A 14,405-nucleotide genomic window follows, 5' to 3' on the forward strand; every position below is an offset into this window, starting at 1 on the left:
GTGAGAATAAACAGAAGCTGAGGAGACGTTTCTCCTCTGGGTGGGTCCTGCTCCCTTGTGCAATTAGCTGCAACAGTTATTAAGAGCGCTTTGCAGCGCAGCCTGTGGATCACGCAGCCGACGTCTGGTGGTTTGCAGCACCAGACATGAGTCAAGGGGGAAGCTGGATGTGTCCCCTGGTACGTGCGTGGGACGGACGCTGCCTGCTGCTCGGTGCTGCCTGACCCGGGATGCTCCTGCAGGAGCCTCTCTGCTGGCGTTGTAAACCACAGTTCAGTTGCCACTTCACTTTTTTTTCATGATTTTTTTTCTAGCTTAAATTTTCCTATTTGTTGAAGAAACCCCCCCTTGCTACCGGCAGCCGTGCCTCTCGTGCAGCCTGGCTCTGCAGGTCCTGCCCCGTCAGTGCCGCGGCTGGAGGAGGGCTGCGTGGGGCGGACCAGCCGAGGGATGCTGCGCTGTCCCCGCAGTGGCTTTTCCAGCTCGGGTACAAAAACCCTGGGGAAATACATTGCTATGATAGCCTTGCAGTAAACGCTTTGTAGATTTGATGCTTTCTGTGCTTCTGCCAATGCCACCTGTTTTCCAAGCTGCCTCTTTCTTCAGGATTGTTTTTCTCTCTGTCCCGTGTCCCCTAAATTCCTGGATCTTAATTAAATGACAGGTTGCTAATCTGCGTTATCAGGGTTTTCCCACCCATTTGATAAATTTTTGAATGAAAACTGCTCTCCGAGGTCTAGGTATCAGCCTTTAGATAGGAAAGACACGTTGCCCACCGGAAGAGATGCTCATTTATGGCTTAGCAGGAGCCGCAGCGTAACAAACGGCGATGCGCACGCGACGCTTCATGGGAGCACTGCGGCCCCCTTCAGTCACTTGGGGTCAAGGCTGAATAAGGTGAAGTACAATTGCCTCAAAGCATAAAGCAGCTCCAGAGCTTTTTGGGATCTTTAAACTGGTGATTAGATGTCTCTTCTGAAAGGATGGAGGCTTCAATTAGGCGAAGTGCCTGGGGATGAATCAGTGTTGGCAGTGAAGGGGTGGGGTGCGGGGAGGATGGGACTCTGTGGTCTGGGTGGTGAGTCTGGAGCTTGGCTTGGGCTCTTGCCTCATCATTAAACAGCCATTTGAGCTTGGTCAGGTTTTTTCATCTTGTCCTTTTTCTGTTCTCTTCGGGCCATTGCCAGTCCCTACCCGAGAAGCTCTTGGCGCAGGACGTCATGGTTAAGTGGGCAGGGGTAGCAGGGGGCTGAGGAACGGGTGACTGTAGGGATGTTACATGGGACTGGAGAGAGCAAAGGGGCTCTCGGCTGTCAGGATTTGGTGAGGATTCCAGGGAAAGTAGCAGGAAGATGTCAGCAATGATTAATGCGTTTGACAAACTCGGCCATTTGGAAAGGCAAGAAAATCTTCCACCCGTTGAGGACAGGAAACTGGAATGGTGGATGGGTCTGTTGCCTGCAAAGTGCTGTTGTGTAAATAATCCATGCTGCTGATGAATACTGTGCATATTGTCTTTGGGAATTAGCTCTGCATTGTCACTTAAAGAACTTTGGTATAAGTGCTGGCTTAGCATTTGCTCTGGCAAGCGCAGAGGGTGCTCAGTGTTGTGCCGGCGGCTGTGGCCGCTGCCGGGGGAGTGTTTACATTAGGGTAGGGCGTTATTTACATTGCATGGTTATTGGGGCTGGGCGGGGGGGGGACACCTGCCTGGGAATGAACCTTGTATTAGTGTCTCCTGCTCTGCTGATGACTTGAGTCCTTGACTGGTATTGGGTATTGGCAGAGCGACAGCTTCTTCAGGAGAGCTTTCCAGAATTAGCAAAGCCATCTGGCTTTTGTTTTCTTCTTAGAGAATTGCTTGTCCTTCCCTTCCAGTAAGGAGTCCTTGCTAAACTGCTCATAATTTGTATTGCGATATTATGCCGACAGGCCTACAGCGTGCTGTGGTCTCTGCAAGCATGTATGAAACACAACCCCTTGCTCCAAAAAGCTTCTTTCCTAAGCAACAGCCATGGAGTGGCTGACCCAAGGAGCCAGCAGTTATGGATGGAGGAAGCGCGACGTGGCGTTGCCCGACTGTTCCCACCCATGGGAGCAGGGCTGAGAGTCGCCGACAGCTCAGAGCGGAGGGTAGCAGGCTTGAGGGAAGGGGAAGGGGCGTAGAGGAGGGGACCGTGCTTCCCTGCCCTGCTCCTTCAAAGCCAGCGGCCAAGGCTAACAGTGAGTTAGTGGATCCTCATGCGATAGGAAATTGGGTTCCTCCCTGGGTTTATAAAATAGAAAGGTTGAAAATTACTGGGGAGGTTAATTACCTTTGAGCCAAAGGGCTTATTTTCTTCTTGTTGCTGTGGTCAGGGAAAAGAGGCATGTGGGTTGTCCAAATAATTACCTTAGTTTGTGTTCTGCAAGTTTAGCATTTCTGATACTAATGGTTTCACTTTGGCAGGGGGATGCAGGACTAGGCTGACGTGTCATGAGAGCAGTGTTTCTTAAGGTGCCTCTTCTCTGAGATGGAGATGCAGTGAGAAAGAGTAACTATTATCAGCCCTTAAGAAGGGTTTTTCCTTGAAGCCATATTTGGTTCTAGTGAAACTTTTATCCTTTTTCTGCTTAATTAAACCTGTTTTTTCTCAAGAGGGCTCGGAAAAGGCTCCTATCTGAGTGTGAAAAGCCAGAAGGAGCCGTTCGTGTGGTAACTGGAGCTCAGGAGGGGAAATAGCAGAGGTCTCGCAGCAAAGCTGCCCGTCCCTTCCTGCAGCCCCTCTGCGCAGCATGGGGAAGCAAACATCCGGGTTGGATTTATCCAAACCACCAAGTATTTGTAGCTGACTCATGACTGTGTGTGAGTCAAGCCCTTTTTTTTTTTCTTGAGCCAGGCCTTCAACTATTGCCTTCCCATTTTTGTAATGCAAAATTTTTGGAAGCCCAAAAGATGCTATTTGGGTACCAGGTGCTCTGTCTGGTGAGCTTGCTTCTGTCTGTGGCTGGCCAGCGAGAGGGGCTCAGGACAGAGGTGCAGGGCCTGGCAGGGGTGATGAGGCTTTGTCTGATCCTGTTGCTGCAGTTTGGCGGCTCTTCTGGCACGGCTGTGTTTAAATGAGGGACTCTGGGATGATGCCAGTACAACAGAGGATGCACCGATGCTCTGAGCAGTTACCGTACCTTGGACCTGGGGTCTCACTATGCTGGCAGAGCCAGGGAGACCGTGAGCTCTGGGTCACCCCTTGCTTCCCTTCTTCATTGACTTCTCCAATACTGCTCTTAGGACAACTTGTGCAGACAAGGAGCCTCTCGGAGCCCTGGAGCAGGGCAGCCACTGTGTCCTTAGCAGAAAGCCTCTGTCTGTGGGCAAGTGCTGATGACAGGCTTTATCAAGTGGAACATCTGAGGGCTGGCAGGCTGTCTCTGAGATTGGGATCAGGTTTTTCGGAAGCTTGCTGGTGGCTGGGTCTCAAAGCTTTCACTTCATCTTAGAGCTGCATTGAACTGCTGCCACTCTTAAGCCACCCGACTGGGTTTGCATTTATGGAAACCATGAGTTTGTCATAATAAAACTCGGCAACATCCCAACTGCTTCCAATAATTTTTAAAATTTTTTTTTGGGGGGGGGGGGGGGTCTGTGTTACAATCATGCATCCTGGGCCTGTGGTCATCCAATTTAAATGTATGAGTTTAAAATAGCCCCTCAAGCAGTATTTGCTCTTACGGATGTTAAGAGTCTCTAAGACTTCTGGGGTAATGCACTAAAACAACAGTCCAGTTAATTATTGGTGCGTTGCAGTGAGAGCCCTGAAGAATCCCAGTATTTATGGAGCTGCTGCCAATGCCAGATGAAGTCACACCGATTATCCTCGCCAGCTGTTTGTTTTGTTGAACCACAGCAATTTCTCCAAGTTACTGAAGTTGATGTCATTGGAAGTGATGTGACATTTTTGCACACATATAGAATAAGTGTTAAAAAAATGCTCCAGAAGAGCTTTTCCAGTCTTGTCTGGGAGCTGGCTGGGGAGTTGAATTAAACTGGCTTGATGGAACTTAATCCATAAAGCAAATGAGTCATCAGGCATAAATGGCTTTACCATAAATGTCAGACAGATTTTTACTGGTCCTGACAGAACTTACATCTGTTTGGTGGAGCAAATAAAAGCATCGCAATTCACAATCATTTTCATAAATGTGCTGTCCTGCCTCTTCCCCTTCACAGGAAGCTCTAGGAATAAAGGTCAATGTGATTTATTCCCCTCTTAAAAACTAGCTCTTCTGATGGATGAAATACTCATTATTTTCAGGCAAAAATTGACCTTTTTTTTTCTCCGCTTCAAATTTTTTGTCAAACCAGGAAAGTGCAATTGTGCCTTGCTCCTGCATGTGAAGTACCACTGCAGTTACTGGAGCACTTTCTTGAGCCCTGTGTGCCCAGATGTGCCCGACTCATTCATGTACCAAAAGAGGACTTTACCCACCGTCCGTGGGTGGCTGGAGGACACTGCTGGTGGCTTCTCCTTCGAAGCAGTACCATTGTGTTACTGACTTGCTCCCTGACTTGGATACCTCTTTACTTCAAAATAAGTCTTAAAAACCTAAATGGCTTGGCTGGTAAAGTCTTTAAACCACTCTTAGTGTCATTGTAAGTTGTCATTTTACAAAGGCTTCATGGAAAATCCATAGCTGTTGCATGTGCGTGGAGGGGGGTGGTGGAAATTAATGGTATCTTCGTTATCGCTGTTCTTGCTGAAAAAAGCAGATGCTGACCTAGGAAGGAGGGAGGCTTGGGTGTTTTGTGTAACCACAACAGTGAAACAAATAGACACTTGAGTGAGGAAAGGGAGCAGAGCTGGCCGCTGCCTTTGTCAGCCCGCACCGGGGCTGGGGGCAGCTATCTCTTGGTGAAATTTATTAGCGGCAACACACTTGAGAGGACACAAAAGGCTTGCTGAACCTCCCAGCACGGCTTGCTCTATTTAAAGTCAGCTTTTTAAATCAAAGAAATGGGGCTCTTGACAGCAGAGCTTTGTGCATCTTTTGTGAAGTTCAGATAGTGGGCCTTTTTATTACAGGCTAAATTAGCCCATTTTATTGTTTTGCACTGAGGGATGAGGTCAGTTGACTGGGAATCTTGCTAACAAGGTTTTACTCCTGTCTGCTGTTTGCAAGTGTTAACACGGGGCATCCACCAGGGCCGTGCATTTGCTGTTAATGAAGCAAAGATGAATGGTCTAGCAACCCCGTGAGCTCTGCTCCTTCCCCCACCACTGAGCTGCTCAACCCATGTCAGTGTACTTGAGCTCAGATGCTCCCTGGGGCTCTCATTCCTCCAAAATTGGGTGCATTGGTTTTCCTTCTGATTTTGCATGCTTGCACGCTGCTGCTGGAACAAGAAGAAAAGGATGAACTTTGCTGGGCAGGCTGATTGATTTGGTTTGAAAAGGAAATGGGAAAATAGTAGGCATGCTGAATGGCGCTCATGAAGCGTGGTGAGCTCTGAAGGAGAGTTGTCTGATGTGGCTCACGCTTTTTCCTGGCACCTTTCGCATACCAAATTTATTCAGTTACGCACTGGTTTTTCTCAGGTTCTTGACCCAGAGCTAGCAGGAAGCTTCCCTTGTTCATCCCCCCTGCCAGCAGCAACCACTGGGTCAATGCTGTCCTTTATGTTGAGTGAGGCTGAGGTTTCTGCCGTGACCCCAAGACTTGAGCCTGTGGCTCCTGGGACTTGCAGGTGATGCCTTTCCATGTACTCAAAGGTACTGCCAGTGCCTGGAGCCATCAGACCCAGAGGATGCTCAGCTCCTGTTGTGCTGTAGGGAAGTCTGGTGGGATTGAGCCAGGATTTCTCCCCATGTGTAGCTCAGGAGCTGCCATCAGCTGAGACTAAAAGCAAACTCAGCTTTAGAAAATTCTCTTCTGCTTAACCTTTTGCACTGTGTTTAGCCAACATGCCTTTCTTTTGCTTTATCTGTTCCTCAGGGAAACGCAGTTATAGTCCTGGTCACTTATGGGATGCAGGCTATCAGCTGTCCTTGAGGTGTAAATCCAACCTTATCAGGAAGAAAAAGCTTTCAGCCTTCCTTCCTTGCCTCTTGGAGACAAATACCAAGTCTGCTTTTGTGGCTGTTTTATTTCAGCTTATCCCAACAGTATCGGACACTCCCCATAACCCTATGGAAACTGGGGAGCTTTAACCACCTAAGTGAGAAGGGCATAAACGGCGTAGTTTGGGTGTCAGTGAGGGGCAGGGGTGCTTGAGAGGTCCTGTGTGCAGAAATAGCAGCTGGAAGGATCTTCACATCATCAACTTTAAGCAAATTGCCTTGGCCAGGTTGGGCGTTCTCCACTGGAGGGAGCTCCAAAGGGGGGGCAGCCTGTTTTGTTGCTGTGAACTGCCTTTGAAGACAAGGATGGTAACATCTGGTGTGAGTAACCCCGTAACACCCCTCAGCTCTTCAAAGTCTCTGCTCAGGGCTGGGTGATGTCCTCTAGGTCACACCATGGCTGAGTTCCCCATGCAGGTCACATTAGCTGGTGGACAGAGCTGGCTGGAAATGGGAAATGTTCTATGAGACAAGAACTTTGTATTTTCTGTTTACCCAATAGTGCATCCCCATTTTTGGCAATTCCATTGAAAAAGAAAAAGCCAGAACAGTAATTACAGAACTGCTCTACAGATTTATTAAAAAAAAAAAGGAAGAAAAGACTATTTCTGTTTCTTAAAATAGAAAAATTGAAAACTACTTTGCAGACATTCCTGTTAATTTTGTAAAGGTTATTCACAGGAAACAATGACTCTTAAGCTTAAACCAATGGTCAATTTTAAGGTAAATTGTGTAGCATCTGGGGGGTGCCCAGACATTATGGTGGGCTGCTGCAGAGATGGAAGTGATAACTTAGAAATTGAGGAGGGAAACCCTGGGCAGCTGTAAGCTGTCCTTGCCCCTCAGAACCGGGTGGGATGCGGCCAGATCTGCATGATCCTTGCAACCATCTTTCCTGATGGATCTCTGCCAAAAATGTAATCAGTGCTGGTTTTTTTTGGTGGAGTTGATGGTGTGTGTTCATGGGAAGCTGAACTCCTCACGGACCCAGCAGCACCCGCGGCTGGACCACGTGCAGCTTGCGTGCACAAAGGCAGATTTGGCCCATAATTTCAAAAATACTCTTTGCTTTTCCACAGGGCTGTTTGCTGGTCTGGCCAGGCTCCGTTCAGAGCTTCTGGTTCCTATTATGTGCCCAAGTCATCCTCCCAGTTTTGCTGTAATGCTTCTTTTTCCCCTGATGCCTTAGACATGTTATTCTATTATTAAATATGATTTTTTTCCCACTAATTGAAGTATTAGCTCTAATAATCCAAGTAGTAAAGTCTTGTGTTATGTAACTGTCTACTGAACAAACTTGTGTTTCGGTGGTATGGTTGAGCAGTGCCGTGGTTCTTTAGGAAACTAGAGAGCAATTTCTGCCCTGACCTTTGGGCTGTGGCTGTGTCGTGCTTCGTTCGCTGTATAGCAAGTGGTCTGTTAAGCAGCCTCGGTGCCTAACGAGCTTGCTCTGCACCTGGCTCTTAATAAGCCATTGCAAACCCCCTCCCTTATTTCTCTTTTTCTGTTATCGGATGCATTTCTAATCTTTTTATGTCTGCCACACTGTTGTGGGTAGCAAATCAAGGTGAGGCAAGATGAAGAAAGAGGGGGTGATGTCTTTTGAGAGACCAGCTGATGGGGTGGGAAAAGCAGAGAAGTTCTGAGGTCAGTAAACAGCTTTTTGGACCGGACAGGGTAACTGCATCCCTGCAGAGCTGCGCGGGACCGGGTGGGAGAGGAGCTTGTTTATTGTCCGCAGGACGCTGCTATTTGGGATGCGTAGAGCCCTTTGCTCTTATTTTTACTGCACCCATCTTGCCCGGGGCTGTCAGCACTGTTGTAGATGTGGGGGTGACTGCAGATGCAGTTATCTTTTGGGAAGGTGCATTTGGGGACCGGGTGCGAAGCCCAGGGGCTTCACACCTCACAGAGCAGCCCGAGATAAGCGGCTGCTTGACCCAGCCCCGGACACAGGGTTTTCTCCTGGCTCGTCTCGGGCAAGGTGCCCGTGCCAGCGAGGTGGCCCTGCCAAGTGTTTCACTTTTTCTCGGTGGCGTTTATGCCCGTGACTGCAGTCTGGGGCTGGTGGCTCCGCGTGCGCCGTCCGTCCCCCTGACGCTCTGTCTTGTCTTTCCCCGCAGGGCGACATCCAGCAGCTCCTGATCGTGGCGGACCCCCGAGCAGCCCACGATTACTGCGAACATTACAGCCCTGACTGCGACACCGCCGTCCCCGACTCCCCCCAGTCCCAGGACCCCAACCAGGATGAATATGTAAGTCTCTTGCAGAGGTGGGGGATGCTTTTGGGGCAGCAGCATCCAGCTCTATATGGCGGTTGCAAACACACTTGGCTTCTTCCTCCCGTTCAGCTCCCCTGCTAGTCATCTGTAAGGGCCAAGACAGAGCTTATTTTTAGGATTTGCGGGTTCTGGTCTTGGCTCTTGCCCTCGGGAGTTTCCCTTCCTTTCTGTAGTCCTCCCATTTCCAGAGACCGAAATGAATATTTGCTTGGAGATCAAAAACTTGCAGGAGAGACACCCTGAAGCCAAGTGTGAAATACTGACCTTCCCTGGCAGGTCAAATCCTGTCTGTAGGTAACAGGCACCTGCTTCTAAACTTAATTTTACTCTTGAACTTGTAAAAAGATTAAGCAGTTCTTTTTCAATATTCTTTGAAACAACAGGTGTTAAAGGAGGGGGAAACACTTTTGCCCATGTATTTGACATTTGACTTTCATCATTTTGGCAGAAATGCTCCCAGCTCATCTGTATAAGCTGCTGTGCTCAGTATTTTTTCTATAAAGAGTTAATCTTGGATCGTTCCTTTGAAAAAAAAAAAAAAAGGAGAAAAGACTGCTACAGGCTATCTCTCTATTTTTGCTCCTCAATTAGAAATGTCTGGATGTGGCTGATTTCCAGAAGAGCATCACCTGAATTTTACATGTTTTTAAGAAGTCTCAAGCTCAGCTCACAACAATTAAAGTGTCTGGCATCCTCTGCTGCTTCTCAGCATCTTGGCTGCTCTCTTGGTCTGATTTGCTGGTCCATGCACTTTCTTGCTTTCAGCTGGTCTCAGATCTGTGGGCTCCTGCCGAATCCCCATGAAGCTGTAATGCTGTCAGCCCACTCTGGCTTAGCTTTGGGATTGAATTAAAAACCTGAGCCTAGCAGGGCTTTGGGGAGCAGAGCGATGCTTGCAGGCGAGGCACGGCCATCCAGCCCTGGGGAAGTGCCGTAACCACTCTGCCAGCCCTTCTGGAGAAACAATAAATAAGTAAAATAAAATAGACTTTGGTATGGTCAAAATATGTGGTAGTAGGAAAATAAAACTCTTCTCTTGGAGCCAGCGGTTCAACAAGGGCTGGCTTGTCTTAGGGCTGTGTTGCTCCATGTAAGAATAACTCTTCCACGCGCCGGCGTCTGCTGCCAGTGAGAGCGATGGACTGGTGAAGAAATTTGCCATGCCCAGCTGTAACCAAATGTTTTGTTTGTATTTCATTTTGAAGAATGACTGACGCCTTGTGGAAAACGCTGAAAATATCTTGTTTTTGAAGCCCTTCTGCCTGCAGGCCACGGGTAGATGGGAAGTCCCACAGATGCTATTAGTGCAGTTAAATGAGTGAAAATAGCATCCCCGCTTCTCGGAGGCTTCTCTGTTAAATGTGTGACCTGGGAGGTCTCAACAATCTGAGGCTGAAGAAAGAATAATGTTTTTTCTTTTTTATTGTGTTATTGTGGGTGACTGAATTGCTACAGGGTCGGTCAATCCTCTCTGATAAGGGAGAATGTGCTGCAGGACCAAAAAATGATTGGGGAACCTCCTCAAATGCCAACCATTGCCAAAGCAGCCCAAAGCCAGGCTCTTGGTGAAGGTTTCGCAGAAGCCGATGAACAAGAGGAAGGGAAAGATTTCACTGCATGGACCTGCATCATGGCATGGCCCATTTGATGTGAAATAAAGTCTTAAAAGAGCTGGCAGGAATGCGCGTGAGTGCTGCCAGCTTATTTTATGCTTCTCGTATTCTTTTTGCAGTATACAGATGGGGAGGGAGAAGGTGACACCTACTACTACGAGTACCCCTACTATGAAGATGTTGATGAAGCTGTAAAGCCAGAAGCACCCACCACCAAACCTGGCACTCCTGAAGTGGCTGCTGGAGAGAGACCTGAAACCAAGCAGGTACTGACACGGGGTCCTGGCAATTTATCCATTGATAAATGGCACTTTTATAGAGGGAGGGAGGTGGGGGATGCTGCAGAATTTTCTTTTTGTCTCTCTGATTCTGGCACTTTATTTCTGCAATAGGACTATCCTGCCCCTACGACCTCACCTGGTGGAGGGGACGCCGGCAAGCTGACAAAAGGGGATGCTGTGGTGGATGACCCTCTCGTGGATGAGTACAACTATGAAACCATTAATGAAGAATACTTCACACCTCTCCCCTATGAAGATGTCAACTACAACGAAGAAGTAGACCCCCAGGGCGGACTCACTGAAAACGCCGTGGAAGCTGAACTCCCCACAAGTACCGTCATGACCTACAATGAGACTGATGTAATTTTAATTAATGTTTTTTCCTTCTGCTTTTTTTATTAATTCTGGTATTTCGTAGCCCTGAGAGCAAAGGAGATGTGATCATCCATATGGTAAATCTGTAAGTGGTTTGGGCAGCTGTTGGAAGAGGAAGTTTCTTGTAAAATATTTTCACTCCAGATATTTCAGTATGTGGAACACAGATATTTAGATTTTGGTTAAGGATTATTCCCCTGGAAAAATCTGTTCAGGTTGTTTGCATTTCCCTGTGTGAAGTGCTTCTCTGACAAAAAGAAAAAGGAAGGGTTGGTGTTAAAATCTAAGTAAAAGCATTTTATTTCAAAGCTATTAATATAAATCCTTAAAATGTTGATTTTATGGAGAACAGCAATATTTTTCATTTTGTCATTCCCACTGGATAGCATCTTCACATTTTTCAGATTGTAATTTTTAAAAAAAAAGTCAAAACTAGGACAAACCCTTGATTTCAAACTACTGCGTTCATTCAGACAGCCTCTGTTTTGTGCACAGATCTGCTCAAATATGAGATCAGTCCAGCTCCCACAGCTGACGTTTCTGGTGGAGCAATTACATTTTTAGTTACCCAAACTTTAATATGCTTCAATTGAAATATGTTGCACTTGAGACTCTTTTATCCATAAGACTTGCCCAGTTCTTGCCTCTTATATTGCTGTTCAAATAGATGAACGTTGGTCTCATCCTTAGGTGGGACTGAAACAAATTGTTGTGCAGCTGCGTGCTGTATAGCTCACTACGCAGGGAAATAATTACGCTAGACAAGGCAAATTCTTCATTATCCAGGATCATCAGCAAAGGGGAGTCAATAGTAGGATAATGTTTCCTGGGAGGTAGGATGGGACTTGGCAGAGTTTTATTCTTCCTCAAATGGGGGAGAATTACTTGGTTGTGGGACTGTCAAAACTCGAGGCTTTCTGTGGGAGGTGCTGGAGGGTGGCAAAAGAAACAGCAGAAGTTGGCCGACGTATTTGGAGTTGGACCTGGAAGCTTGAATGAAAAGGTGGTGGGGAAAGTGTCCAAGTAAAGAGCTGAGGAGCTGGAGCGAGGCAGGAGGGGAGCCAGCTGCTCCGAGGGCTGGTGGTGTGGATGAAGTCCAGCCAGCTGAGGGTAAAAAAACGCAGTGGAGGAGGAGGTTGAGCAGCCCAAAATGATACACAGAGAAACGGAAAAGACTCCAGCATGTTGAGGAAGTGAGTACCAACCTGAAGGAACCCATGGAGCTGGGAAGCTTTTCTGTTTCCTGACAAAGAGCCAGAAATCTTTGGCCAAGCTTGACCTTTCTAATAGAGAGGAATTAAAGATTGAATAGTGTGACCTTAAAAATTGTAAGAGGAAATCACAGAATTGCTAAGGTTGGGAAAGACCTTTAAGATCAAGTCCACCTGTCAACCCAACACCATGCCCACCAAACCATGTCCTGAAGTGCCATGTCCATGTGTTTTTTGAATGCTGCCAGTGATGGTGACTCCACCACCTCCCTGGGCAGCCTCTTCCAAATGCTCGACCACTCAGTAAAGAAATTTTTTCCTAATAGCCAGTCTAAACCTCCCCTGGACCAACTTGAGGCCATTTCCTGTCATTCTGTCACTAGTTGGGGAGAAGAGACCAACACCCACCTCACCACAACCCCCTTTCAGGTAGTTGTAGAGAGTGTTGAGGTTCCCCCCTCAGCCTCCTCTTCTCTGGACTGAACAACCCCAGTTCCCTCAGCTGCTCCTCATCAGACTTGTGCTCCAGACCCCTCACCAGCTTCGTTGACCTTCTCTGGACATGCTCCAGCACCTCAAAGTCCTTCTTGTAATGAGGGACCCAAAACTGAACACAGTATCAAAGGTGTGGCCTCACCACTGCCGAGTACAGGGGCATGATCACTGGCCTGCTCCTGCTGGCCACACTATTGTTGATACAGGCCAGGATGCTGTTGGTCTTCACAGAATCAAATAAGAGACTCAAGGGCCATGTTAGTTGTCAGGAAAAGGAAATAGAAGAGGAGGAGAGTTCAGGTAGGGAGATGCATGGCAAAGCTTTCCTATGTGAAAGCTCAGCCTGCTTTTGGCAAAGCATCTTTCAGGGAGGGTGCAAACTGTCCACCTCCAGCAGCTCCAAAAGAGACAGCGTTTAGTTGGGGAGGGCTGCTGGGGTGGGAGGTTGCTCCAGTTGATCTTTTAGCTGATGAGCGGAGAAAAGGACACAACTTGCCTGGCTGAAGGAGATGCCTGTGCGCTGAGGTGAAGGCTAATGCAGTGTGACATAGGGAAGACTCCCAAAAAGTGCCAGCCTGAGGGATGAATACCCAAGAGCATACGGATTTCAGGTTTACGCCTTGGAGTGGGAGCTAAGGGCCCTGCCTGCAGCCATGAACTCCGGGGGTAACAGCGTACTTCAGTCCACCGAATCATTAAGGTTGGAAAAGACCTTTAAGATCACCAAGTCCAACCATCAACCCAACGCCACCGTGCCCGCTAAACCATGTCCTGAAGCGAATCCAGCAGCAGACCAAGCTGCCTTATGAGCAATATGGAAGTGTGGATCAGGAGCTTGTGTGTGTGATTGCCTGCCTAATACCTGTTATTAGAAGCAGGGTTTCAGTGGGAGATAGACTGCTAAAGTGGTTGGAGCCATTTATTTGCTCTTAAAAAAAAAAAAAAAAATCCCCTATGTTTTGGCTAGTTTAGGGAAAAAAAATAGTGCTCATGGTCATGAGTAAGCGTGGTGTAATTTCAAGTAGCCCCAGGTTTCTGCTGTCAGCGGGGGAAGGCGGCCGGAGCCCGGAGCTGTTGCACAGGGATGCGAGGGAGCAGTGGGCTGCGACACCAGGCGTCCCCCGAGCTGCCGGTGGTGCCGGCCCTGGCACTGCTCGCTGTGGGATCGAACAGGGTAATGTTGGTCTCGGAATGGTAATTTTTAGCATCCCTTCACAGACCTGTTGCAAGTGGGATGTGTCTGTCACTGTTGAAGTTCCTGTCTAGATTTTGGGAAGACTCCAATTCCGACAACGGGAGTTAAAAGCGGATTTAGTTTTACACCAGTGAAACTTTGTGGAGGCTGCGCGAGAGGCTTTGGAGGCAGGCGTAGTGACTGAACCCTCCTGGGCCCGGGTTTCATGGTGGCTAATAACTCCATGATAAATACCGGTGAAGCAATTCCGAGATTTAGGAGGCAGCACTGCTCCTGTGAACAAGAGGAGCTGGGGACAGATATACTTTGTTCATTGCCTGCTATTCATCAGGTAGTTTGCTTTACTTGTCCGGACACGTATACCAGGGCTTCACATCTGCATTGCTTCTCCAAAGGGAAGGCTAAAAGGTGGCTTAAATGAAGCTGTTATCAGCAAAGGAGAGTCATGGTATTTTGCACACTGATTTTTGGACCTCCTCTTTCCTTTGTGGACTGTTTTCTGATTCAGGTTGTCTAACAACATTGTTAAGGAGATTATTTTTTAGGCTTTTGTTTTGGTTTTTCTCCAAAGCACCTGCAAATCTCAGCATGAAGAACTTTTCTCCTTCTCTACCCAGTTATTCAAAATATCGTATTTTTCCATGCAAATTGATTTGAGGACCTTAATCAAAATATCAGACCAGACATTTTTGACATTCATTTCAAGAAATGCAATTTGAAAAAAACTTTCTGTTATCCCCAAAAGCTTTATAGCAAAGATAAGCAGGCCTTAAGGTTTCAAAGAGCAAACCTAGATAAAAGATTTCAAACAGGATAAAAGATGCCTGTGATAAAGCTAGACCCATTTGGACGGTACAA

The 14,405-nt window shown here is 47.5% G+C and overlaps 1 protein-coding gene across 1 annotated transcript in view; it reads left to right on the forward strand.

The window, feature by feature from the left end:
• The window catches only part of COL5A1 (collagen type V alpha 1 chain), a 157,149-nt gene that overhangs the window by 63,196 nt on the left and 79,548 nt on the right, over positions 1–14,405 (forward strand). The window contains exons 5-7 of the mRNA XM_082008999.1: positions 8,219–8,350; positions 10,110–10,256; positions 10,383–10,631. Of these exons, the coding sequence (XP_081865125.1) occupies positions 8,219–8,350; positions 10,110–10,256; positions 10,383–10,631 (528 nt within the window). The remainder of the gene's footprint in view (positions 1–8,218; positions 8,351–10,109; positions 10,257–10,382; positions 10,632–14,405) is intronic.

The sequence above is a fragment of the Phaethon aethereus genome, assembly GCF_964289735.1.
Source record: "Phaethon aethereus genome assembly, chromosome: 20".
NCBI lineage: Eukaryota > Metazoa > Chordata > Aves > Phaethontiformes > Phaethontidae > Phaethon > Phaethon aethereus.